The sequence below is a fragment of the Rhamphochromis longiceps genome, linkage group LG6, assembly GCF_057381845.1.
Source record: "Rhamphochromis longiceps isolate RC_006_pf linkage group LG6, R_longiceps_female_GT1.1, whole genome shotgun sequence".
Taxonomy (NCBI): domain Eukaryota; kingdom Metazoa; phylum Chordata; class Actinopteri; order Cichliformes; family Cichlidae; genus Rhamphochromis; species Rhamphochromis longiceps.
In genome coordinates this window covers 44,136,454-44,162,661 of record NC_140562.1, presented here as the reverse complement: position 1 = coordinate 44,162,661, position 26,208 = coordinate 44,136,454, and the positions used below count along the sequence as shown (strand labels likewise).

Genomic DNA, 26,208 nt, shown 5'->3' with positions numbered 1-26,208 from the left:
CTTCCTCTCTTCTTGCACTGTTTTTCTTTTTCTTATCTTTTTGTTGTTTATTATTATTGTTTAATTTCAGACAAAATTAGCCCGTATCATTAAAAGGAAAACAACAAAGACAAAATATACAGACAATGTTTATAAAAAGCTGACATATACCTTGTGTCGGTGTGTGTTATCACTGTCAAAGCTCAGCACACATATTTACACAGTTCCTCAGTTTAATAAAACAGACATTGTTTTTTCTAAATAAACAGAACAGCTCATCACTCCACTGGAAAAAAGAACACGTTGGATTTACTCAGTTCAGTCGAGGACGTTGGTTACGCACTTGTGTTTTGCTTTGGCAGAAACTTAGACAACTTAAATCAACAGAACTCATTCATATGCAATAAACCTGTGCATTTGTTACTGATAAAATGTGATTGAAACATGTTTAGATGAAGTAAGTCGAGCTCTTGGAATATTTTAATCCTTCACAATTTTCTCACTTTATCCCAACACTGTTCTATAACTTTTACCCCAATGCTACTTGGTCACGTGTTCAACAATGTCTAGAGTCTGTTTAACATAAATGTTTAATGGATTTACAACAACATTCCCTCTATCCATTCTTTTATCTTTATCAGGGTTGCAGGGGGGTGGGGCCTATCCCAGGTGTGAAAAGGTAAGAGGCATGGTACACGCTGGACAGGTCGCCAGTCTGTCACAGAGAGGCAAACAACCATTTTTAATAATAACTGCACAACTTTTAACCGTGGGAGGAAACCAGAGTACCCAGTGCAAACTAGACAGCTTGCAGATTTGAACCCAGGCCCTTTTTGCTGTGAGCCAACAGTGCTGACCGATGTGCCACCGAGCTTTCAATACAGGCTTCACAAAAGTAGGAAAGCTATGATTACAAGGCTCAATACAGAATTTTCTTTACATTTTTGTCCTTGAGGGGTTAAACCACAATAAATAGCGATAGCATACGCGTGGTGTGTGTGGTGGGTTGCCTCTTAGAACTCCAGTGAATTTCCTGTGGTTTAAGATGTCGTGTGATTTTTGTAAATGTAACAACCACCCAATTTCCTTTTTTTGAGTGTAGAAAACACAATTTTACCAATTATAAATACTACACAATAACCTGCTAGGAAGAGGGAGTCAGTGCACGGCTGCAGATGAGGGAACACCATGGCTGTACATCTCTGTGGGTCATCCTTGGACCGTGTGCTTGTGAGTGGGGCTGGGCCATATCATACCGTTCACAGTAATACCGGTATAATGTTGGCCAATGATGAGAAAATGAAATATCGCGATAGATTATGGGTAAAACGCGCGTGCCTTTGTTTTCATACGCACATGGCGGAAAAAGGCACGGCGGCGACGGAGAATGAGGAGGGCGAAAGCGGATCGTTGAATGAAACATGAACCAGAACTGGTTTGTAAAAATGCTGCAACTTCAGTGGTGTGGAACTGGTTTAGCTTTCGTCCGTCAGATACACAACAAAGCACTATTTTTGGTAGCGCATGCTAGCGGGCCGTCGTTATTACCGTGTTGTTTGGAAAATACGGCACACTTAAAATCAATCCTTTGATTTTTCTGAAAGTCGACAGAGCCCCTTATAATCCCGTGTGCCTTATGTATGAACTCTGGTTGTGTTTACTGACCTCGAAACGATTTTATGTGCACGGCGCTCGAAAATCTGTCAAATGTTTCAGTACGGCTTTGCTAAGCTACGAAGCCGCACCGCTTGATGGATTGTCGGAGCATTACGGCTATCGTAGGCGGAGCCTCGTGGAGTGATACGTACTGTGCTTCAACATAATATTACCGTATTGTGTGTGTATAACCTCTTTTTAAGTTTTGTGGATATTCTACATGGTTATCCTGAGGATGTGTCGGCCAGTTTCCACTGGAAATGCCTTTTGGTTAAACTGTCAGCAAGAAATTTGCATTTGCACTGTTACATTTTTATATAACTTTAATGCACATAAAACAGCTGCTTGTTTAAGTGAAAATACACTGATGGGTTTTTTGCACTAATAAAGTTGTGGAGTTGTGAAGTATTTTGTCTAGTGTCAATTATATCGTCAGTTATATCGTTATCGCAAATTTTCAAATGTATATCATGATAAATATTTTTGGCGCCCTGCTCTACTTGTGAGTCCTTCTGGAGGGAGTATACGCTAACCAACCTCTGTATATTCTGAATATAGAAATAAGCTACACTGTAGATAACAACACTGTGATGTTAATCTTACTGGTCCCTGTTAAGAGCAGGCTAACATTGACGTTAGCTGATCCTGAAACACTCCAGAGAGGGATGTTACGTGTAGTTTTAGACATTTTTATGCACAGAAGAGTTTTTGAAGGAGAAAATATCTGATTCGTGAAGCTGGACTTAAATAATTACGTGTAAATAATCACTATTTATGAACGCATTTGATCACATTGCTTTGTATTTTTGTATAGACTCTGTGAGTTACACACAAATCACTGCACATATTTGTGAATCTTTGTTTATATGCTTGTGGATCATATTATATGCATTCATAACACTTTTGAGCAAATTTCTCTCCATATTTAATCAGCTAAAGGTGAAGTTATCTTAAAGATTAACAGCAGCTGTGTGTGACAGACACTGGAAACAGTCACTCCTTATTCTGCATATAGTAACTGGGTAGCACAACGGCTGACAAACTATGTTTTCAACCTCATTTGCACTTCAGTTACCACGGAAGCAGTAACATCTAATTAAGCTGTAAACACACAAACACGCAACGGTGTGAGGATTACACATCATTATTACATTGCCACTACCACGTCACGTTTTGCCTCATGCCTTTACTATCCCAGCACAGAAAAGTCAGAAAACATCTCACTGATGTTCACATGACTATTGCTCAGAATTCTCTCGAGAGATGACGAGAAACTGCAACTTCCAGCTTGTAAAAAAATATCAAGATGTTCAAATTCCCACTAATACTTGTAACTATGGTAAGAACTAAAAATACAGTCTTGGAACAGAATTCAGTGGTATGAAGCAAACGCAAACCTGCTGCACAACCTTATGTATAAATACTGTGTGACTTATTAGGCATAATTTAGAAGCCAAAGTTTTCTTATTATAAGATCTGAAAGTAGCAGAAATGAGGATGAGATAATGCTGAGAACTCTCACACTGTTTCACTACGTGCAGGCTAATGGGGCAAGAACAGGAACAGGAAGGCTCCCAAACTTGATTGAGAATCATCAGGTTATAAGATTTTATCAGTTACAAAGTAATGCAGGTATGCTTATCAGTATATCAAAGGAATATTGTTAATTTGTGGCTCACAAAATATGCTAAGCTCAAAGCTTACACTGCTGCTTACAGCTGTGTGTATGCGCTGGGAACAGATTGAAATGCTTCAAAACCTTTAGGTTAATAATTCGATTTTTAAGGCTGTTGGTTCAGAAAAAGGAGCCATTAATAGCTAAAACAGGATTCAGCCTCCAGAAAACAATTTCTAAAATGATCTTGGACAAAGATCAGACTGGTCGATGCCAACATATCAGCAAAAAGGATGCTATTTACTGTGAACAGCGGCATCAAATTTGCAAATTTGTCAAAGAACTAAACGCTATAAACAAACACAGAAAATAAATAAAAACCACAAAATCATGTCAGCACCATCAGCTATCCACTAAATCATTATTTCAAATGTCTGTCTGAATTTCACTTACCTGTGCATGCTCTGGATGCTACAACCATCAGTTCATCTTTTTTATCATTTTGAAGCCATAATGACAAAGATGAAAGACTCAAAACTTCCACTTTACATTTTCTCACATGACTGTGGGCTAAATGTCACAGTTTGACATAGGATTCAAGCCCACGAGTGAACTGAAGGGTCAGAAGTGGCTCACACGTGTCTGTGTGGCATGGCTGAGCCAAACACAGAAATCTGAGTTCTGCAGAAATTATGAATAAAATAAAATGGAGCTGTATTTTCCCCAGGTCAATTATACATGTTTAAATTCTTAAGTCAACTGAAGCCAGATTGTCCTCAAATATGAAAGGAAAACTGAGGAACTTGCTGATTTATTTTCTCGCTGAGCGATCGATGCGTTCACTCAAAGAAGCTAGTAAGAGCCAGCCTATCCTGACTTCAGTTCCCTTTATTCCAGCGTATTTCACGCCACCCTCTGAACTGCATTCAGTAAAAAACAGATATCTTGTCTGACATGACTGGCAAGCAGAGACACTTCATCATTTCTTAAACCTCATTTACATAGAAGAGAGTTATAAACCCGTTAAATCTTCAAATGACGGCTAAAATATTCAAATGTTGGTCAAAGTGCTAATGCGAAATTTGTCTTCTGTCGTATTTTTGCATTTCAGACTATCTCTGAAAGTTTGAGCGACTTATCTGAGCTGTCAGCTCTAATTTATTTTGAGAGGCCTGGGGCTCAATCAAGGAGCTATTCTAATTCCACATGAAGATAGAGAAAAAGCCCAAAAGCATACAAATCTTTCAAAGGCAGCAAAGACACCGGAGAATGTCTTGAGTGACTTCAAATAAAGCAATCACTTACATCGACTGATGTGGGAGTTTTTCTGACCGGCGTGTTTTCTGTGGCGCCGTTAAATCCACACTGAAGTCCTTGTTTAAAGGGTTTGGCGATTTCTGAGAGAGCGACACTTGAAGTTTACAACCAGCCGTGAAAATATAGAAATATTCATGGGAAATTGGCAATTTTGTCTCACTCGGTAACCCTTTGAGATTTTCTTGGGGCTAGTTTCCATGGTGAGCAAATGCTTTCCCATCCGATGAGCTCTTCTGGAGGGAGTCATTTCCGTCATTTATCAGAAACCATCAACACCTAAGACCGCTGGACAATGACATCATCGGTCTATTGATCGGCTCCTGTCACAGAATCACTTGATTTAGGGCCCGGTGAATCTGAACATGAAGCAATAAAATGGCGCAGCCCCAGCAGATCCCAGGAAGATGGAAGCTGCGTTAAATGAAAAATGATAGTTTCTGAAGGACGATAATTCTGAGCGAAACTGTCTCGGTGGGGACTTCTCAGATGCTGTTGGCTGGTTTTGCGTGTATGTAAAGAGCAGCTCTGACCGCTCTGTGCTGTGAGGACGTTAGCTCCTCAGGGGCTGCAGGTGAGCAGCTCCACACCGTCCACACGCTGGGTTAAACAAAGGGGGAATTAATGAAACGCCGTGCGAGGACACCAGAATGATATCAGTCCTATTACGGCGATATGGCTCAGTGAGGAAAATGGATTCGGGATATGCTGGGAGGATGACTGAACTCCTCCCCATTAAATCTTGAAACACACTCTTACACACAGACGCTCGATTAAAAGCCTCAAACCTCCTTTAGTCAACGGTTCTTTTTTTAACTTTCTCTCTAAAACAGATTAAAATTATGTCTACAGCTGCATATTAACAGACTTATTAGATGGAGTTTCAATTACAATTTTCAGAGTATAGTATAAGTTGATACGCAGCCACTAGACATTTACATCCTCCGTGGGGATTTTGATTAATAGCGGTTCAGAGGATGGAGAACTGCAGGCGTCCCGGGATAGTTAACGTGAGGTCACTCGCTGCATTAGCGCGCTTAAACTCTGCGGCACCCTTTGAAACACTGGACAAATGGCAGCTGAGCTGAACGATCCAAGATGAATTTATGAAACCTTCAGCGCGCTCGCACAGTATATCTTTTGAGTAGCAGACTGAATCATAGCCTTTCCTCCCTCGCTCTATATCTGCAGTCCCTTTCCATCATGTTACTGCCCATCAGGGCTGGTGGCAAACTTCCACACTTAAAGCTGCACCAGGCAGGATTGGTGTTTTTTAGGGCAAGAAAAGAACAGTCTGACGCTCTGGACAGAAAAGTTACTTTTCAGTTAAACCTTTTGTTTATACCAACATGCACACCCCCTTAAGAAAGGATCACATTAAACTGATTCCACCTTGAGAATATATTCATGCTGCTGGAACCCACTGAATAAGGACAGAGCAGCCTGTTCTCGTTCCCAGGGTGTCCACATCTCCTGTTCTTCAAAGCTGCTGGCATGTCACAATCACAAGGTTTTATTTATATAGCGCCGGTTCATCTAAAGTCATCTTAAGGCTATTTATGTTACAAGGTAAAGGCTTTACAATATTAGAGTGAAAATCCAATAATCAGATCATCCCCTATGAGCAAGAACAGTCTGAGGACAAAACTCCCGTTTAACAGGAAGAAACCTTAGTGAGGGAGAGCCATCTGCTGTGACTGGTTGGGGGTGAGGCGAGGGGAGTTAGCCAGTTCAGTAATTACTAATGATGGTTTGCAGCAGTCAACACGTGGAGAGTGAAAAAGGGGAGTGGAGAAGAAGAGCTCAGTGCATCATGGGAAGCCTCCAGCAGCTTAAGCCAATAGCAGAATAACTATCCGATGATCTGGGGTCACCCAATCCAGCCCTGACTATATGCTTTATCAAAAAGGAAAGTTGTGAATGCAATCTTAAAAAGAGAGAGAAGGTCTGTCTCCCAAATCCAGACTGGAATCTGGATCTGATAGCTGGAGGCTTTGCCTCCCACTTTATGTTTAGAGATCCTCTGAACCACCAGTAAGCCAACAGTCTGAGAGTGAAGAGCTCTGTTGGGAGAATATGATCTGTGAGATCATTTAAGATATGATGGGCCTGATTATTTGAAACACTGTTTGTGGGGAGAAAGATTTTAAATTAAATTCTGGATTTAACAAGGAGGAGAAGCCAATATGGGAGAAATGTAATTTCTAGTCTCTGTGAGAACTGTAGCAGCAGCTTTTTAAATTAACTGAAGGCTTTTCGGGGAGTTTTTAGAGAAACCTGCAAATAATGAACTTCAATAGTCCAGCCCAGAAATAATAACTGCACTTTCTCCAGAATCACTCTGAAAAGGATGTTTCTAATTTCAGTTGTACAGATGAACAAAAGCAGGGCTTTATTTTCTTTAATTTACACAGAATGTAGTTTTCACTCAAAACTTGCAACGGACCCTTGGTGTGATTTAAACACAGTAAATAGCAATGACAGAGAGTGATTCGCTGAGTTGCTGATGCTCGTTTTTGAAACCTAAAGATGTTTTCTGAGCCTGAACTAAAGACGCTCATTTATCTGCCCACCTGAGACTGGCTGCAAAAGTGAGTCATCCCTACTTCTCATCTTCAAATGTCCAACTTTGCAGTTTTATAGCACACAAACAAAACATGTTGGACTCCCTGGATGGCTTCTGCCCTCATCTTTAAGCTGTGGGACTGACAGGTGTCCTGACAGGCAGCTGCAGCTGCTAGCTAGACTTCACCTCTGCTAACCTGGGTCACTGGACTGGACATCTCAACCATGTTTGTGATTTCAATGCCTTTTGGAGCATTTTAATGGAATTATTTGAGAAATAATATGGCTTTCTGCGTGATATGGACTGTACAAAAAGCACCCTGGTGCGTTTGATGACCCTGGTGAAATCCACAAGCAGAAATGTATTAGCTAAACAATAAAGCTGTTCTATATACTACAAGTATCACTGAAGCTTTGAACTCCACATACTCTGTATGTTGGCAGACGTCTGAAGTAGGTAAAGTTGTGCCAGAAACTTAAGCTCTGCAGAGGAAAACATCCATAAATCTGTTTGAAATTCACAGGCAAAATGTTACCACTGCATATCGTCAGAATAGTAATCCAGCTGAGTTACAGTGGCAAGAAATTATTACTTTAGAGAGCATTATATTAAATCTCTGCTCTTTTATTTGGGCTTCTGAATTCTGAGTGTGTAAATGTGCCGACTTTATGATCCTTTGAAAGATGACACAATGGTGTGAAGCCACATTTCAAGGCTCAGATGACTAGACACTGGAAACAACACAGAGGAGTACATAATTCCTGGAACACCGACACTCACCATCGGAGAAGGTCAATGAACCTGGAATTGTAACTAAAAACAAAAAACTGTTTTTACCAGGCGGCAGCATCAGGGCTGAAACACCAAACTGAAAGTCCCAGAAAGTGCAGTTCCTGTAGTGGCCACTTGAAGCCGTCTTGAGGGTGTCTACATTTTAAATACAAGCTAAAGTTACTATATGGTGTTTGGGCCTTATGCTCAATCTTTAATTGGATAAGTTGAGGATTTCTGAAGGATTATTATCAGTGTTTATTGGCTGTTTGTTGTAATGTTGCTGATTAGTTTCTAATTCCTCTCTGGTGTGATGATGTGGAACATGCGCTATTAATAATTCTCACAAGTATCTCTTTGGATAGACTCCGACCTCATTAATTGAGGACTTGTAATTGTGAAACTGTCACAGACTTAATGTGTTTAAGTTTGAGTTCAGCTTTGTTGGCAGTCCAGCCTTCGCTTTAGAGGATTGTCTGCTTGGTCGGGGGTCAGAAACCTTAATTATCAAAACAGACATTTTTGGGTAATCATTAACCAAGAAAAATAGAACTGCAAACCATATTTGAAAATCATAATAAAGCTGAGACAGTCTATTATCAACATTATTAATCGATGAAAATAATTAAACTCTGTTGTGTGCCATGAATATTTGATACTTTGTTTTATATTTGATACTTTAACATGTTTTTGCTGTATTTTATGAAATGATAGACCTGAAAAAAAAAAAAACTTTTAAGATTTTTTTTTGTGGTAAAAAAATCATTTTAGATCTACTTTGCAACAGAGGCTCTAAAACTATGAAGGCCACTGCTACTTGTCTTTGTGCGAACAAAATTCAAAGGTCCAGATCAGTGTTTGGCAATTCAGTTTTTTCAGTTGAATTCAATTTTATTTATAAAGCGCCAAATCACAACAACAGTAACCTCAAGGTTCTTTATATTGTACAGTAGATCCTACAATAATACATACAAAGAAAAATCCAACAATCACATGACCTCTTATGAGCACTTTGGCGACATTGGGAAGGAAAAACTCCCTTTGAACAGGAAGAAACCTCCAGCAGAACCAGGCTCAGGGAGGGGCGGGGCCATCTGCTGTGACCGGTTGAGGTGAGAGAAGGAAGACAGGATAAAGACATGCTGTGGAATATTAACAAGTATGATTCAGTGCAGAGAGGTCTATTAACACATAGTGAGTGGGAAGGGTGACTGAAGAATAATAATAAAACCATAGATCTGTAAACACAACAATACACTGGTTGTTCAAAAAGAAAATTACATTACAATTTCCATCCAGATTTTTTGTTTGTTTCTTGTAGATGACGCCCACAGCTATGGAAACTCAAGACCAGCTGATTGTGTCTGCTGATTTCCAGTATTTTGTACCAAAGCTCATAGATGTTAAACATTTGTAGCAACAGTGTTAATATGTAAACAGAAGTGGTGCATGTTGCCCCCCTCAGCTGAATAATCACCACTTGTTAATGACCATCACCAGTGTTGGGTGTTGTTACTTTGAAAAAGTAATTAATTATAGTTACTAGTTACTTCTTCAAAAAAGTAGCTGAGTTAGTAACTGAGTTACAAGATTCTAAAAGTAATTAATTACTTGAAAAGTAACTATTTCATTACTTTAAAAAAATGTTTAACCCTCTGGAGTCCAGGGTATAATTGGCCATTTTTAACTACTTTTGAATTGTACCTCTATATTTCACCCTTAAAAACTATTTCCTTTGCCTTGTTTGGTATCATCCTTTTCAGCACAACCTCACGTGTCTGAATTTACAGTTATGTTTTCATTTTGACATACTGGTGTTAGGAGTTGGGTTCTGGTTATGTGGTGTTTTTTGTCTGTATGTCTTTTTTGGTGCCTCCCTTTTTGTAGGCGGGGCAGTGAGTCACTGAACCTGGCACACCTGTTACTCATCAGCTGCATTCTTCAGAAGTGTTCTTTAGGAGCTACCTGACAGAAGACTAGTGTCGGAGTATTGGCGTTTTTGGAGAGTCTGAAATTCTGCCCCTGCCTGCTGGAGCCGTTGGATTATTTCTGGTGACTGTAAGGAGTTTTGGTTCCTCCCTAGGATTTTTGCCTCGACTGGTTTGTTTTCCGTCTGGAGGTTTTGGCATTAAACAGTACCAAGTAAGCGCTCCAACTCTCTGTAAAGTTTACTTTAAGCTTTTCTCGGTTATCGGGCAAAACCCTCCTAATTCTCGTCCCTCTCCTTTTTTAGATCGAGCGCACTACCTGTGTGTGTTTCCATCACCTGCACGTCCTGGCTCCGCGTCCCCATTCATACACTGTTGTATATACTTTGTCCTTGTAAATACCTCCCCCCTCACTGTAAATAAACTGTCTTCACCGCAACTCTGCCTCTGTGCGTTCTGCTCCCTGGGTCCATCTGCATTTGCCATAACAAATGTATTAACACAATTGATCTAAAAGCAGACAAAAAACATAAAATCATAGTAAAAAAGTTATATTTTTTACTGTAACAACCACAAAATGTTTATTGAATCATATTTCATAACTTTAAATGCAAATATAAATTGTCAATTTTAAATTCATACGCACAAGTTTTGCAAACAAAGTTATTTGCAGCCATTTACCTTTTGCCCTTTTTTTTAAAATAACCATTTCAAACTATTTACATAACAATCAGCTGTTCCACATTCAATAAGATGCCACACAAATTATTTGTGCCACTCCAAAAATTTCTGTTGACTATAAAGGAGAACATCACAGCCTGATACCTGCAGCTCTGACAGGTCTCTTTTTCTGCTCTCTCTCTCTCTCTCTCTCTCTCACTCTTAAAACTTCCCCCTCTTCCTAAACAACCAAATGTCATGTTGCCATATCATTTTTGATTGGTTGACATGGTGCAGAGAGGGCTTGCTAGCGCTGTCCTTAGACGTTAAACGTGGCAAAACTATTGAGGAAAAAACGCCACGTATATATTGTTTATCATGACTCTGGTTTTAGTGGCCTATCAACACAATTTATAAACTGGTATATATCACCTTGTTGCTTTGTCATCTTAAAGTGGTCATGTGATTGGCTTGCCACGACTACTTTGTTCTTCCTCAGTCAAACAGCAGCACTCATGCGATTGTTTTACCCCCTTTGCGCCAGGTGTTTGTGCCAAAAAGTGATCGCCGCCCGCAGGAGCGCGCGCAGCTGCTTAAAGCTGTAGCGCCCAGATTACTTACATAGACAGCTACTTCTGTGCAACTGATATAAAATGCTGTAAACTGAAGTCTGTTTGTTGAAAAATAGTAACGCGACTGCACCGCATTTTCTTGTTAGTAACTGTAACGGCGTTGTAACGATAGAAATAGTAATTAGTTAGATTACTCGTTACTGAAAAAAGTAACACCGTTACTTGTAACGCCATTATTCCCATCACTGACCATAACAGACAGTACTGGACAAAAGGAAGAAAAAAATTCCAAGTCCTTATTTGGGACCAGGCATTTGGGTCTTTAAGACTCCCTTCAAGCCTTCTGTATCAATAAATGAAGTGAAAACAAACATAGAAAAACATCTAGTTATATCAAGGCACATCAGTGTGAGGCTTTTACTTTATTTGTCTGTTATTGCTATAACAGGTTGACAAGCACCCATCACATCACATGACAGATATACGGCATGATGAAGTTTCAAGCTGTTACCTCATGCTGCTATTTGGGGCCGCAGCAGGCAGAGATGCTTCAGACTCTGTAAGATCTTCTGGATTGCCGGCAGAGCAGCGGGCTATCTTAAATGTAGTATATGTGGCTTTGCTCTACGCTCTATCTCACTGACTGTAAATTGTCCACTAATGTTCTACACAAAATGTGCATCATCTGTTCACTCATTTGTCTTTCTGTCAATCTGTCTGGCTTATCCACATGCACCTTTAATCATGTGTCCATTACAAGAGGCTCTGTTTTCCCAACGTATCAGATTTATAACGATGTCAGTGAAGCGTCAGTAGCAGATGCACCATTACCAGGGTAATGCGGTAGCGGGATCTGAGACACAAAGCTACAGCCTCACTTGATCCTCTATGAGGTACGTGCAGTCATATAATGGTACATTTGCTATAGCCGTGCATAAGAGCTTAAGCCTCAAGGCTGTCTCTGTGGAAAACTGTGTTGTTATTCTGCAAACCAGATGGCTTTTTACTCCACAAACGGCACGAGTAAAGACAGACAGTCGAAAAAATCATTTAAGCATTTTAGAATCAGAGTTAATTTCCATCCTTCACATTTCCATTGGTAAAAAAACAGCAAAAGCGACACTCTGGGGTCCACTTGTAAAGTTTTCACACAGAAACACAAACACAAATGATTGGTCGCACATATTTGCTGAAAACAAAACTAATCTCACCTCTGTTTTCAGGCTAGCTGGTACTCTCCAACACTCAACTTCAAAAAGGCTTGAAATATTCTAATACCTGTTTGAAAGTTCATAACTTCAACATAGAGGCAGGAGAGCAGAGCAAATAACCCACAAACTTTGGTGAAATTGACGATAATGACAGTGCAGATGCTGAAGACACAGACAGGCTTGAATCCTGAAGCCAGATTTCCTTAATTTTGACTTACAGCAGATCAGCAGGTGCATACTAACTGTGGCAGACTGGTGCACAGTAATGTTGGCCTTGCACTCACATGTAGAAGAACAACTCTACTATGATGTAACCGAATTATAGAAACTGAGGTACAAGTGGATCGTTGGCCCACTGGAATCCTGAAGTGTCTTGATGGTTCAGGTTATGACCATGCCTCTGCCACTGTGGAAGCTAAAGTGGAGAGCAAAATACGATCAAGTCTTACTTTAGGACTATTGTTTATTCTAACCAAATGCCAAAATGTTCTGTTTATTCACTGGAATGTCATCATTTGATAACTATAACCATGGAAATACAGCGAAATCACAGAATTCCATGTGACTCACACATACAGTCAATCACTCAACTCATTACGTTTATAAAACACACCTGTCCACAGAATCAATTATCAGTTTCTTCCATTGCAACCTGTCCACCAACTCTGGGAAGACCAGAGAGCTGTCCAAGGACATCTGGGACAAGATTTGTAGTATGACCCAAAGAACACCATCGCAACAGTCAAGCACAGAGGTGCAAACTTTAGGCTGTTTTTCTGTTAAGGGCACATAATGGCTTCACCACACAGGAAGGCCAATGGATTTGACCATTGGCCTTCCTTAAACTCTTGGATGAAAACTTGCTTCCCTCAGTCAGAACCCTGAAAATGGGTCATGGATGGGTCTTCCAGCATGACAATGACCCAAAACATACCACCAAGGCACATTGTGTGTGTTTGGGATCACTGCCATGCTGAAAACTTGAAAGCATATCAGATGCTTTCCAGCTGGTATTGCTCTGTAGATCGAAATCTGCATGACAAATTTGGAAATCACTACAGTTTAACCAGGTGGGCATTTTTAAAGTGCGTGCTGCTGATTTATATACTCTAGACAAACTATAGTAATCCAATTGCTTTAATTTACTGCGCAAGCTGGTCTGTGGTGTATCAGGAAAAATGAGTATTAGTCAGTTCTTGTGTTTACCTGACTTTATGTAGATGACTCAAAGTGAGGTTTTGAAAGCACAGAAGGTAAAAAATGTACCAACATACCAAAGTCTGTTCAGGGTTTTTGTTTGTTTGATTTTTAAATAACCTTGGACGTGTGAAATTTAATGAACAGACCCACAAAATCAAATTTAGATGTACCATCTCGAATCAGCCCAACCTTCATGACTCGGTATACAGGCGCACTTCTCTGAGAGTTTTAAAGTTTGATATTCTTTAAAGAACTGAGTCCATCAGGAAAGTGAAAGGTGCAGGGTGGCGTTTCCTGTCATCACACGCAGTGAACAAGCTCTCGATGCTTTACATTGTTACAGTGAATATAGTATAAATTCACAGTATTTAGTGGAACTAACATACAAAATACTTGATTGTTTCTTTAACATATCACAGAGAAAGAATCTGTGTCTGACACTTGCTGACACTCGGTATCATCGCAAGACAAGGATCAGCTTGTTTGAACACTTTGCTGAAGCTACATGAAGTTAAACATTCAAACTCACGCTGCTATATTTTTATGGCTGCAACACTACATCAAATGGAAATACTCTGGATGTTTTGTGCACGTCTCCCTCGTAATTCTGTCTGACACGCAGTCTCTCTTATCGCCACTGGAATTTCAAATCAGTTCTGTGGTTTGGAATAAAGCTCAACAGCAGAGCTGGGAATCCAGCACAGTAACCGTCAAGCTACTGTTGGATCTTTGCACACAGGTGAAACTGTAAAATGAGGCTTTTTTCTGTGTGTGATTTAAATTGAAGCTTTTGTTACCATTTCACTTTGAAGCTTTGTCGCCATTTAATTTTTGCAGTTCAGTTTCAGGGATCTTACACAATTATTCACACAGAAGCTTTACAATCTTTTTCCTTTTAAATAAAGTAAAAAATCAAAAGAAGAGATGCCATGCACTGAAAACCTCTGATGATTATTCTTGTTTGTGCAGCACGAGTTATGGTGAGCAATTACATTCAGTTTTCTGCAAACTTCAGAAAATTGGTTTCCATCTAGTCTGAGACTTGGCTCAATTACAGAAAATTAAGAGATTCTTCATTTTTGTTTTCATGCTATTAACCGTCAAAATTCTCTCCAAACAAAGATGTGCTTCTGTCCCAGCTTCTGAATTTTTAAGTTGACTGTTGAGACTCTTTTTCAGACATTACATACACCCCATTTCCTAAAAGGCATCTGCAAATATTACATCAGACTACAGTCTGAAATGAGGCTAGTGATTTAAGTTAGGCTACACTTGTAACAAGGCTGGTCGAGGTAATTTGCCGGATAAGACCACCAGCTCCACTGGCAGTAATTAGTGACTTTCATGTGAGGGATTTTTGATGCCCACAGACATTAAAACCAACCGAGGACATTGCTGTTAAGGCTCGCCAATTAACAGATCTTTCTTTCCCTTTCCTTTTTTTTTCAGGCTGTGAATGTTTCATTAATTCACATTATGAGAACTTTGTGAAAATTGGTTTCACTTATTCCTGCGAACAGAGCTGGGAGCAGCTCAAACCCCCGTATTAAAAACATCAGAAGTATATAGAACCGCGTTCGGTCCCCTTTGACCAATTTGTTGTGTCAGGCTCTGCTCTGCTTGAGGCTTTTCTGAAAATGTCATGAGCTCATGTAGTGTGATAAGCTTACCTCCATAATGAACTCTCGGTCACGCTGTTGAGGTTGAAGTCAAATAGTTTGGTCAGCATCAGAATCACCTACAAAACAAAAAAAAAGCGTTGCAATTAGTGGCCTATGCAGACTTATTAATCCAGTGAGTGGTGGCGTGTCAAACGGCAGCAGCGTGACACCAACGCTTTGAGGAAGAATACAGTTTGGCAGAAGCCATAAGTCATACCCCCTCCACCAAGTCAGCCTCAGACACTAATTTTTATGTATACTGAAACACAGGTTTTTGTTGTGACTGTATAACATAGACCTGACACAGAAAAAGTCCTGGTGTGTTCTTTCTCTGCCTTCAAAACCAAGTTTACCTGCTGTGCAGCCTGCCTTGAGTTTTGGGTGCGTTATGCTAGCAGATGCTAATGTGGACTCGAGCTGATGAGCGTTAGTTAGCTCAGTTCAGACTACAGTGACATCATTTGAGGACAGCTCACTCTTCTGGTGTTTGCTTTCCTAAAGAGCAGGAAAAGGTGGGAGTCTCCACTTCTGCTCAAGAGGTTCAGGAGAGCGAGCAGTGAAAAAAAAGAAACTTTTCTGGGAAGTGAATGCAAGCTCTCTGCAGCTTTTCAGAAAATACACATGAATCCGTTTCTTTTCACATAGTGGCTAAAAGCAAATACTCAATCTGACCAGGATGTTTTGCAAACAGCGCTACTGATTTCCATACCTGCTTCTATATTTATTCAAATGGGATTTTGGGACTACCGGCAACACATGTACAGCCAAACACAGCTTTTGCATGTTGTGCTGGTTAGCAGTTTGACTTTATAGGTTGGACGGTGTGCTCAGGAGATTGTGATTGCGATCTTTTCTCACTCACTTCCTGTTGTGCCATTTGTCTCCCGCAGATGTGGCTTGAAATCGGTTTAAATTAGAAGAGGAAAGCAGGGAGTCTCTCCACAGAGCCCATGCTATCTAAACTACTCCAGCCAATAGTATGATTAACTGCTATCACTAAATCACTTTATCAGAGCATTTCCAAAATTAAATCCATCCATCCATTTTCTGCCATTTATCCAGGTTTGGGTCAGAGGAGCAGCAGTCTAATCTCCACCACCTCCTCCAGCTCTCGTGAGATACTGACGCATTCTCAAGTCAGCAGAGAGACATAATCTCTCCAGTGTGTCCTCAGCCTGCCTCATGAGGTCTGCTTTTAGCAGAACTTTTCCGAAACACCTCACCGCCTTTTTTTGCCCTGACTACCTTAACTGGCCCCTTGCAAGCCAGCCTGAGCCCCGACCCCCTTAAGAGGACACTAATTTATAATAATAATGGATTGCATTTATATAGCGCTTTTCGAGACCCTCAAAGCGCTTTACAATTTCTGTCACTTATGACCCTGATCGTCTTTGTTCAGTCACTAGCAGCTGGTAAAGGTTGAATCATAAGTAAATTAAAAGCTCTGTGTTCATGCATAGCTTTGTTTTTCCCACAGCAGGCAGCTAAAATATCAGCATCACTACAAATGTTCATTCTCTTTGTGGAATAACCACAAGACACCTGATCTCCTTCACCTGACGCAGTCACTCATCACCGAGCCAAAGTTGTGACTTGTCTGCAAACCTCATCCTAGCCATCACAAACAGTGAAGCCAACCATAACTAAATTACATTTCTCTAGCGTGTCCTCAGTCTGCTTCATGAGCTCTGCAGACGTCTCGTGTTTCCTGTATTTCTTTATGAACAGAACTGGGAACAAAGGGCAGCCCTGGTGAAATCCAACAGCAAGTGTGCGCAAGAGTCTGACTCCCTGAGCAGCCCTCAGAGCACAGCACACCCCAAGAGACGTGGCCTCCAAGTGCATACAACAAACTCCAGCACGTTATTTGTCCCATCATGGACGATTTGTGAAACACGGGGTGTCGGCGTTGGAAGCGTACATTTAAATGTAATTTAATTTCAACACCACCCATATGTGTGAGCAGCTTCTTCTGCACACGCTGCAGTTGCTTAGCATGATCGTATCTAATTGTTTCAAAGTCATTACTTAATCGCATAAGGCTGATTCTAAACGCCATAAATATTCCTTATTCCGCTCAGACCCCGAAGGTGCCAGCAATGAAGAAAAGTGGGTCAGCTAAAGTCTGGGGGGGAAAACAGATTGTGAGTTTCCGTGCTGCTTTACTTCTTTTACCCTTTGAGCAAAATGTGATGTTTCTGCCTCTGTTTACTTTGTGACTGGAGGTATATTTGAAATGGATAAAACTCAGAAGAGGCAGGAAAATGTTCTCAGGGAGCGCCGCGGTTTCACTTTAATATACTCTGTTTTCTAACAGTTGTGCTGAGTCCTTCCTTTTCCATGCCGTTTCCTTTTGATAAAGCTGTGTATTTTGCCGTGACCTTTCCATTATCAGATAACCCCTATGCATTGTGGGTAACAGGGCGCAGCAGTCTAGTTATATGAGGTGGGCGACTCTACCGGTTGTGTATATCTAAATATCTATTCACGTAGTGCATTGTTTGCGACGGCCTGGTTCATCCTTATCTCTGACTTTGCTGTCAGGGATATGTGTTGCTTCCCACTGCACACGCTAACATAAAGAACTTAAATCTGTGTAGTTTATACTTGTTGCCTTTAAGACGTACCACACTGTGCTAGACCAATATCCAGCTGATTCCCCTCGGCCTGACTGCCTTTGATACCTCCGCACTGCCTGTTACGGAGGCAGCAGCTGAACCGCCGAATGACTTGTGTGACTTTGTGAAACAGCTCCACCAGCATGGGGTTCCTGTGAGTACAAGCAGAACAGATGCACCTTGGGTAGCAGAATTACATCGCAAGGTTGGGGCTCCTGTGATCAGGCTTATTAAGTATGCGCTAACATCTGCAGCCCCTGAAACACTCGAAACGTGCGGTGCACTTGGCCGACCTGCAGCTGGCGGGGTTTCGGTGTCGAGGATGTGTTGTGGAAAATAACCGTCAGGACAACAACTAGTAAAAAGGCATTGATTAAGAGCGGTTCAGGAAGTGGCTGGCTGTTTTCAGTGTGGGGAGAATTGGCCCGGGGAATGAATAACCTTAAATGTCCGGACTAGACCTTTGCATGCTAATGACTGACCAAGTCCATTTAGCTGCCCAGCTGGAGGCTGAATTCACAGCCGCGCCACACAGTTTCCTTCTTTCTCTCTACTCGCTCTCTTTATTTCCTTTCGTCTTCACTTCCCAACACTGTTTCTGTGTAGGAGAGGGAGAGAAGGGGGGAGGTGAAGGTGAGGGTAATGATGCAATTATGTTTTTAACATCTCTGAGCCACTTTGCTGCGTGTTTGTGTACGCGCCTGGTTTCTGGGGGAGGTGAAGCAGTTAAGCTTTTACATCCCTAAGTCGTCCCTTGTGACTTGTGTACATGTTTGCGCATGCATATTTGTGTGTGTACATGCTGTGAAAGGTAGAGCTCTGAACTCTGGATGGAGTAGTAGCCCGATGACTTGGCTGCATTAGTTGAAGGGCAGCGTGCGTACAGGCCCTTCTGTCTGCCACATATGGAGACTGTGTGGGCTGCCATCAGCGAGCGGCCCTGTCAGATGGGCTCCTACTGGAAAGTGCATATGCTCCATCACTGCCTGTGCCAATTAGGCCTGTGGGCTTCTCCTACTGTAAATACTACGATGAGGCAAGTCTCTTCTCCATCAAGGCCAGAAGAAACCACCTCTGCACAGACACGCACTAACTTCTGACAGTTTGGAGAAGTGCAGGAGAGCATGAAGGCATCAGAAGGAGATGGGACATAGCTGGTGTTACAGCAGGAATCAATGATTAGGAAAAAGCTTTAAAACAAGCTTCATGCAGGCTCACGCTCACGCCTGTGCAAAATACTGTATCGTATCTCTTACAATGTCGGTGTATATTCGTTTGGACAGGCGGCGGTGTCACAAATGTACAGTATGTGTCCCATACAACGACTGGAATGATGTCCACTGATGAAACAGTTGCTGCCATATGTCAAGAATATACAATAATGTGGCTTCAGGATCACCAGCCGTCCCTGCCTGCCCGACTCGAGATAACAAGACAAACAGAAACGGCATTGTTATGGTGGGCGCTAAAGCTAAAGCAGCAAGCTGTAACTTTTGCTCACTGAAACTAAAACAAGAACAACAGCTAAGCTAATGTCACGGGCATGACGCTGCTCAGCTTGTTGCTGTTGACTGAGCAGAGGTGTTTTGTTCGTTAGGCCACTTAACACTGACCTATGAACCTGTCAAGCATTAACAAGCACCTGGTTCATCAAGGGATGAACCAGTGTTGTGTCTACATGTAACAGACCACTTAGCAAAGAGCCGATTTTGCAGCACCTCATTTGTTCTCATTTCTTTTGTTGAATCTATGCCAAGGAAATGCAACAGTTTGACAGGCACAAAATAGTGTTTTTGCACCAAGAAGGTGATTCCCAGAGTGCTATTAGCCTAAAAACTGGCACATCTCAGTACAGTGTGCAGTGCGTCCTGTGTGGACCAAAAATAAACCTATACCCAGGGAACAGTATCTGAAAGCCATATCCTTAAGAAACAGGGAAGAAAATCCAAATATGCAGCTTCAAAATTGTTGTGAGTATGTATGTAGGAGGTCAGCAGAGAGTGTCTGCAGCTATTTGTAAAACAAAGAGCTCTGAAGCTCCTTCAAGAGTCCTGGAAAACTGAAGACTTTTAAAGAAATAACAATAACAATTTGGTGTTGAACAATAAAGGTGTTCGTACCAAATACTGACTTCTCATTAGAACTGTAGAAACTGTGTAGGTTTGCATATATTTCCTCTTTTGTTTCATCAGCATTAGATATCATATAGCACAAAGGGGATCAGACTAAGCAAACAGATGTGTCTGTTTTCAAACGGCATCACTGCAGTTTCCAAGAGGTTACACTTTTACTTCAGCTCAGGGCTGAACGAAAACAAAATAACTCGTTTCTTTGTTTCTTTGGCCACAATCAAACCATCAAAATTTAATTCATCCTTTGCTCAAGTCCCAAAATTGCGATAAACTCGACAAGCTTCCACTGAAGGACAAAGTTCAAAGAAAGAAACGAGTTTGTCTCTCACAGTTGTTCAAGAAGGCCTTCAGACGTACAAAGAAAAAGTCCAACAATATTAGTCATGCAAAGGGAAGCCGTAGCTGGAGGTAAGGATCAGTAACAACTGTGTCTGTGCAAAGCTTTAGGTATTTAAAATATCTCCCTATTATTTCTTTTTAATCAAATTTATGCCTTTGCTGCTAGCAAACACTGTTATCTCCTATACTGTTTGGTAATTGTCCTTGGATAGAGGAGAGAAAATATCATCATGGATCAGAATTCCCAAACATGCATATACAAACAACAATTACCGTTTCCTGGGGCGTGAGAAGGCAGAATAAACAAATATGAAATGCAGAGCATTAGCACATATTCTGAAGCTTCCAAAAGAAGGAAATGTGCTGCGTTCATGTTCTGCAGGGCATTATGAACTATTTGTTTTTCTCATCTCAGTTTTGTAATCACGTGAGACCAGATTTCTCCAGGGGACAGGGCTTTGTGCACCATTTCATTACTGCGAAAAAAGAAGATTCGAGCAGAAAACATACAAACAAAAGTTTGTTGCCACAGAGATGCATTTAAGTTTCCTTTTAATCTACAAATTAATTCTGCAATGAAGACTCGGGGAGGAAAAACAGCGCAATACACACACGGAAAGATGTAAACAAGTTTTACCTGCTGACATTTGGAGATGCCTCAAACTGTCAGGCTCATGGGGAATCATTGAGTCAGGAACGCGCCTCTCTGTGGATTAGCCTGTCACATCTTCCTTTGGAAAATGCACCACTTGTGCCTATTGCTAATATAAAAGTAAAACATGCCTGGGAAACATAGTTTTCAGCTACTTGTCACAAATCTAAAAATAATGCAGCTTCATCAAGATCAGAATTTATCAAGGCCTGTCTGGCAGCAGTTCCCGGGGAGGATATATGCATATACACACACACCACTGCATGCTAATGTTCACCAATCGGGGGGTGCTTATCAGTAAATAATCAGTCTTCTGTGGTCTCATTTGACCTGATTTCTCTCCACCATGACACCTAGAAGCTGTAGGAAAGTTGCACCATTAAATTCATATTTCCTCCTCCTCTTTTTTTTTTTTTTTTTTTAAGGTATCAGAAAACGTGCATTTTCTATTTTCACTTCCATTGGAGCAGATTATTTTGTGTGTGCTTGTGATGTTTGCAGAGATGTTTATGGAATACTGAGGAAGTCTGCAGCCTGCTGTTTCATTTGTCGCCTCTTTGATCCCCGCAGACCTGTCAGCTTTGTTTCGTTGTTTCTTTTGTGAAGACGATGATGCAGTCTCAGGGTTAACCACTAGTGTTTTCCCTGAAACGTGGCTTTTTGCAGCCTCTAATTGGTTGTTACCCTTCTTTGCAACTTGCACATTTTCTTTCAGCACATCTGATGGATGTTGTGTATGAAAATTATCGCAATTAAGTAGCCAATCTTTCAAGTGTGGAGCTGTTAACGCATTTGAAGACATGAAAGGCTTCAGAAAGATATTAACAGGATACTTGCTGGTAATGAGCATTGCAGTGTTTTAAACTGTCACATTTTGCTGTGAAGTAAGAGGCGAAATAATGCTGCACTAACGTGTGAGCGATGATTTATCATGCAAAGCCACAATACCCTTACCTTCTCACGTCACATATTCAGCGTATTTGCATCTACACAGCTGCTTTTCTCATCACTCCCATTTGAAACAAGAAATCTTCTCCTAAACCAGGAAACGCAGATTTGGCCAAGTGCTTTTTTATTTTATTTTATTTGAAATGATGATGATGATGACCTATAGAGAGCTTAGCTGGGATTGCTGGTAAGCTGCCAGTGGATGCTGGACTTGGCTGAGGCTGCCCTTTGTTACCAAATCTGTTCATAACTTTTAGTGCAGCCAAGGTTCACTCTTCAGTGACCTCAGGATCACGGCTTTTTTGGGGGGAACAATGTGCTCCACAAATTGCTTCAGCTCACACCGGGACAATTTGAAGCGACATTCGAAGGAGCTGGGACGAATTAACGCCTCCACGTCTGAGGTCATAGTTCACGACCAGACAAGAATGGATTGACCACTTCAAGCTGGGAATTCCCCAAGTGGATGATTTCAAGTATCTTGGGGTCTTTTTCAAATGTAATGGTAGTGTGGAGGAGTGCCGTTTTTCACGTCATGGGGATTTTATACTAGTCTGCTATGGCAAAGAGAGAGCTGGGCAGATTTGATCCGAACACGACAGGAAGGTTCAGGCAAAACTCCTGGTAGTGACCAAAAGAATAGGATCGCAAATACAAGTGGCCTCTTGCTCCAAAGAATGTGTGAGCACTTTGCCAAATGCAAATGTTTAAGCTGCCAGCAGCTGCTGCTCATCTGCAAGCTGCTTTACAACCCACCTCCACCACAGGTTTTATTTACATGCTGTTTCTGGGGTTTGTGTTGTCTCCCTTCCCCTGGCTTTTCCTGTATGTACATAGAAGAGACAGAACCATATCACCAAATATAAACGATTGTAAGTGAAAATATTCTTTTGATGATAACAGTTTTGACTGAACTGTTTTCTTCTTAGCAATCTTACATATATATCATAATCTTATTGCTAAATGGCACACATCTCATATGATATATATCTGTGTGTGTGTGTGAAAGCATGGAACAAAACCTGCTCAGTGTTGAATTTGTGTACTTGCACAAGAATTGTGTTACTGCTGATGTTCCTGTGAAGAATGCGCATTTAGTCAATAAATCACTGTTTAGCACTTTGTCATAAAGAGGAGATAACGCCTGACACAATTACTGAAAAGAAATGCACGGATATTCGTCCTGCTGATAACAGACGGCGCATCACTCCACGCACATAACAGGCTCACTGTGCTGAATGGAGAGCCGAACAACAACCTTGCCTCAGTTGAGAGAAACGTCATCTTCCTATGCAGGTCATTTAAACAAACAGAGTGAATATATGAATTTTAATCACAAGTATCACTTCTTGTGTTGCCCTGGGATATTTTTTATATGAAGTAATAAAAAAAATGACTTGATTCATGTAATGCACGAAAGACTATCGACTTTTGGGAAGTTTATGAGAAGCGCTGCAAGCGGTGCCTTGCCCAGAGACAGATGCATTTGTCCCCAAGCGGTATTAATAAAGTACAGTCAGGAGTTTTAATACAACAAAGGCAGAGGTCATGCTGTGAAGAGGCAGCTGGAGCCTGGAAAACACAGTCGTGGAAATCTGTCATGTCATCTCTTTGAAATCTGTTATCATATGTACAGTAGATGGACTATAAACATCACACGAGAGGAACTTTACTGCTGAACGTGATTAATTATTTAAATTGGTGCTGTTAGAAGCACCGCTGTTTGGCTAATTGTTTAATATGCTTATAAAGAAATTTATAACAACTTCATCCCCAGACAAGACACGGTGGCAGCGGCGAGAAAAAAGAACTCGTCAACTTTGTCAAAGGGAATTAGGCTCACTGATTTTGTGTAATTTCATCCCGTTTGGATGCTTTAGGGCTGGGTAGCTGATGCCCAAGGCAATGCTAGATTAAAAGAAGCTCCCTTAGGACCTGCCTGGAGAGCAAACCGATGGTGGTAACTAACAAGCTCTTATGTTTTCTCCCTTTGTTCACATAATTCAGAATTAAAGATTCCCTGTTCTCATCATTTGCATTTGATTAAAGATGATTAGATAAGCTGTGATAAAAAAAGAGAAAAACACTTCAGTGGCTCCTTTTACCTCCGCTGCAGCTTAATCAACATGGACATCAATGTAGAGCTGACATTGACCCTCTTTTGTTGTAGGCCTTCTTCTCCTGTATCATCAAAGCACCGCATAAATTGCTCTTGCAAATGTTGACATTTTACATTTAATTCATTTCGTGATGCATTTCTTTAAAGAGACACTGACAGTATTTAAAGTGAAGATGGAAAATTAGACGATGATAAGACAAAAGACGATAAGGCTTTTCAGGGAGGAAATTGACACGTCTGTTAAGAGGAATACATCGTAAAGGGATGTAAATTAATCACACTGGTGACCTTGTCTCAACGCTGCCGTAATGAGATGATCAAGCATCGTCCCCTGGGAGTCTGGACGCCTTTTCCCACATGTTAATTGACAGTTGTATCACTGCCCACGCAATTAATAGAAGCATCGAATCATGCAGCACGCAAAGTAATCTACAGATTGCTTTGCTGCAGCAGAACATCAAATGACGTGACGTGTGCGCTGCGGTCGCTGCTTTCAAGAGACGCCAGGAAGGTCAAAAGCAAATATTCAGACTTCACTCGGGCCAAGATACTTTTGGCATTTGATCCGTCTCCTCGTGATACCATTCCTGACCAAGAATTCAACCTAGCCCACACAGGAAGTCATTCAAGGCCAGGCAGTCGAGCCAGCCGGGGCCTTGGCTCCAGTGTGCGTGTACAAGCTGAGGCAGAACCCATGCTGGCTCCCCTAATGCAGGAATAAATCCAAGGACAAATGAGCAAGTTTGGCAGGGCTGAAAGTGAGAGCAAAGCAGGCGAATCAGAGGAATTGAGTCATTTCTCTCACTAAGTATCAGCTGTAGATGCTCAGTGGCATCTAACCACAGAATCCATTTGCAGACGATGCAACGAGAACTATTGATCTGAATAGGTGTCATTACCTGCAGGTTAATGTAGAGGACAAGAGTAAACATGATCAATGTCTATCTGCTGTGGCCTGTCTGCTTGGTGTCAATGATGGGCCTACACTGTATCCTCAGCTCGATACGACTGCTTCTTACACTGCTGAGATAAATAGCTCCTAAAATTAGAATCCTTAGGATATATTCGTTACATCAAACTGCATTTTATCTTTTGGATTCAAGATGTGTTCTGGTGCACGCTGGACTAACAGGAAACGCTGTACGCACATACAGGATGTGTGCTGGAGGACAACCGTCATCAAATGCACACATTTATTGTAAAGTAGAATCCTTTTAAATAAGGGTAGAGGCACTCTGAACTCATTGGTGGTGTTGCAAGTGTATCTCTATTCCAAGGTGTCCACATGACACCCGATCCCCCTCTAATTTTGTCTTACACAGAAATAAAATATATAAAACTATATTTCTAATGTCATAGTCATTCGGGTATATTTCGGCATAAAATGTGAAATTTCTTGTCTTGACAGTCATACCCACCAAAACCACTATAAACCACCTCCTCAGTATGCTCAGTGGGATAAGAAAAGGACCTCAGACAGACGGCCATAGTGATCGATGTAGCTATACCAAGTGATGACAAAGTCAAGAAGAATGAAAATGAGAAGCTCCAGAAATATAAAGCGCTGAGCTGGAGCTGGAGAAGCTGTGGAGGGTGAAGGCAACAGTGGTTCCTGTGATAATTGAGGCACTCAGAGCTGTGACTCCCAAACTGGGCGAGTAGCTCCTGCAGATTCTAGGAATGACATCCAAGATCTCTGTCCAGAGGAGACAACAGCAAAGATACTGCACAGAACCCTCGAGCTCCCTCTGATAGACGACCCGAGCTTGAAGGATAAAGACCGTCCGCATATTTAGTCAAGTTAGAAAAACTTATTTGTTAAGGACATCTGTTAAATTAAATTTCTTTAGACTGTATGAGCATATATCACAGTTATGCACAGAATGACCTCAATTATGACATTACAACTAAAATTCCCATAAAAGACCTCCCAACTTGCCGCTGATTAAAAGAAAGAAACCTTTTTATTAACCTGGAGTTTTATCCTCCACAGGCAAAAAAGGCTGTTTTTTCTTCTACTGTGTGTGTGTGTGTGTGTGTGTGTGTGTGTGTGTGTGTGTGTGTGTTCACATTCGTTATTCAATGGCCTTCAACTAACATGAGTTTAATGGAGAAGGTCAACTACACTAAAATAAAATAAGAACTACAGGACAGGTGAAACACTTATTCCAAGACAGTTTTTATGAAATAAACAACATTTCATAAACTATTCATGTCAGGTTCCTGGGTCTGCTGACCCAGCGTTTTAAGTTTTAGTTTATTTGGAT

The 26,208-nt window shown here is 41.1% G+C and overlaps 1 protein-coding gene across 3 annotated transcripts in view; it reads right to left on the bottom strand.

Annotated features, from left to right (window-relative positions):
• The window catches only part of sorcs1 (sortilin-related VPS10 domain containing receptor 1), a 213,371-nt gene that overhangs the window by 106,399 nt on the left and 80,764 nt on the right, over positions 1-26,208 (bottom strand). For all 3 annotated transcript variants that reach the window (XM_085410921.1, XM_085410919.1, XM_085410920.1), the window contains exon 2: positions 15,143-15,210. In XM_085410921.1, the coding sequence (XP_085267047.1) occupies positions 15,143-15,210 (68 nt within the window). The remainder of the gene's footprint in view (positions 1-15,142; positions 15,211-26,208) is intronic.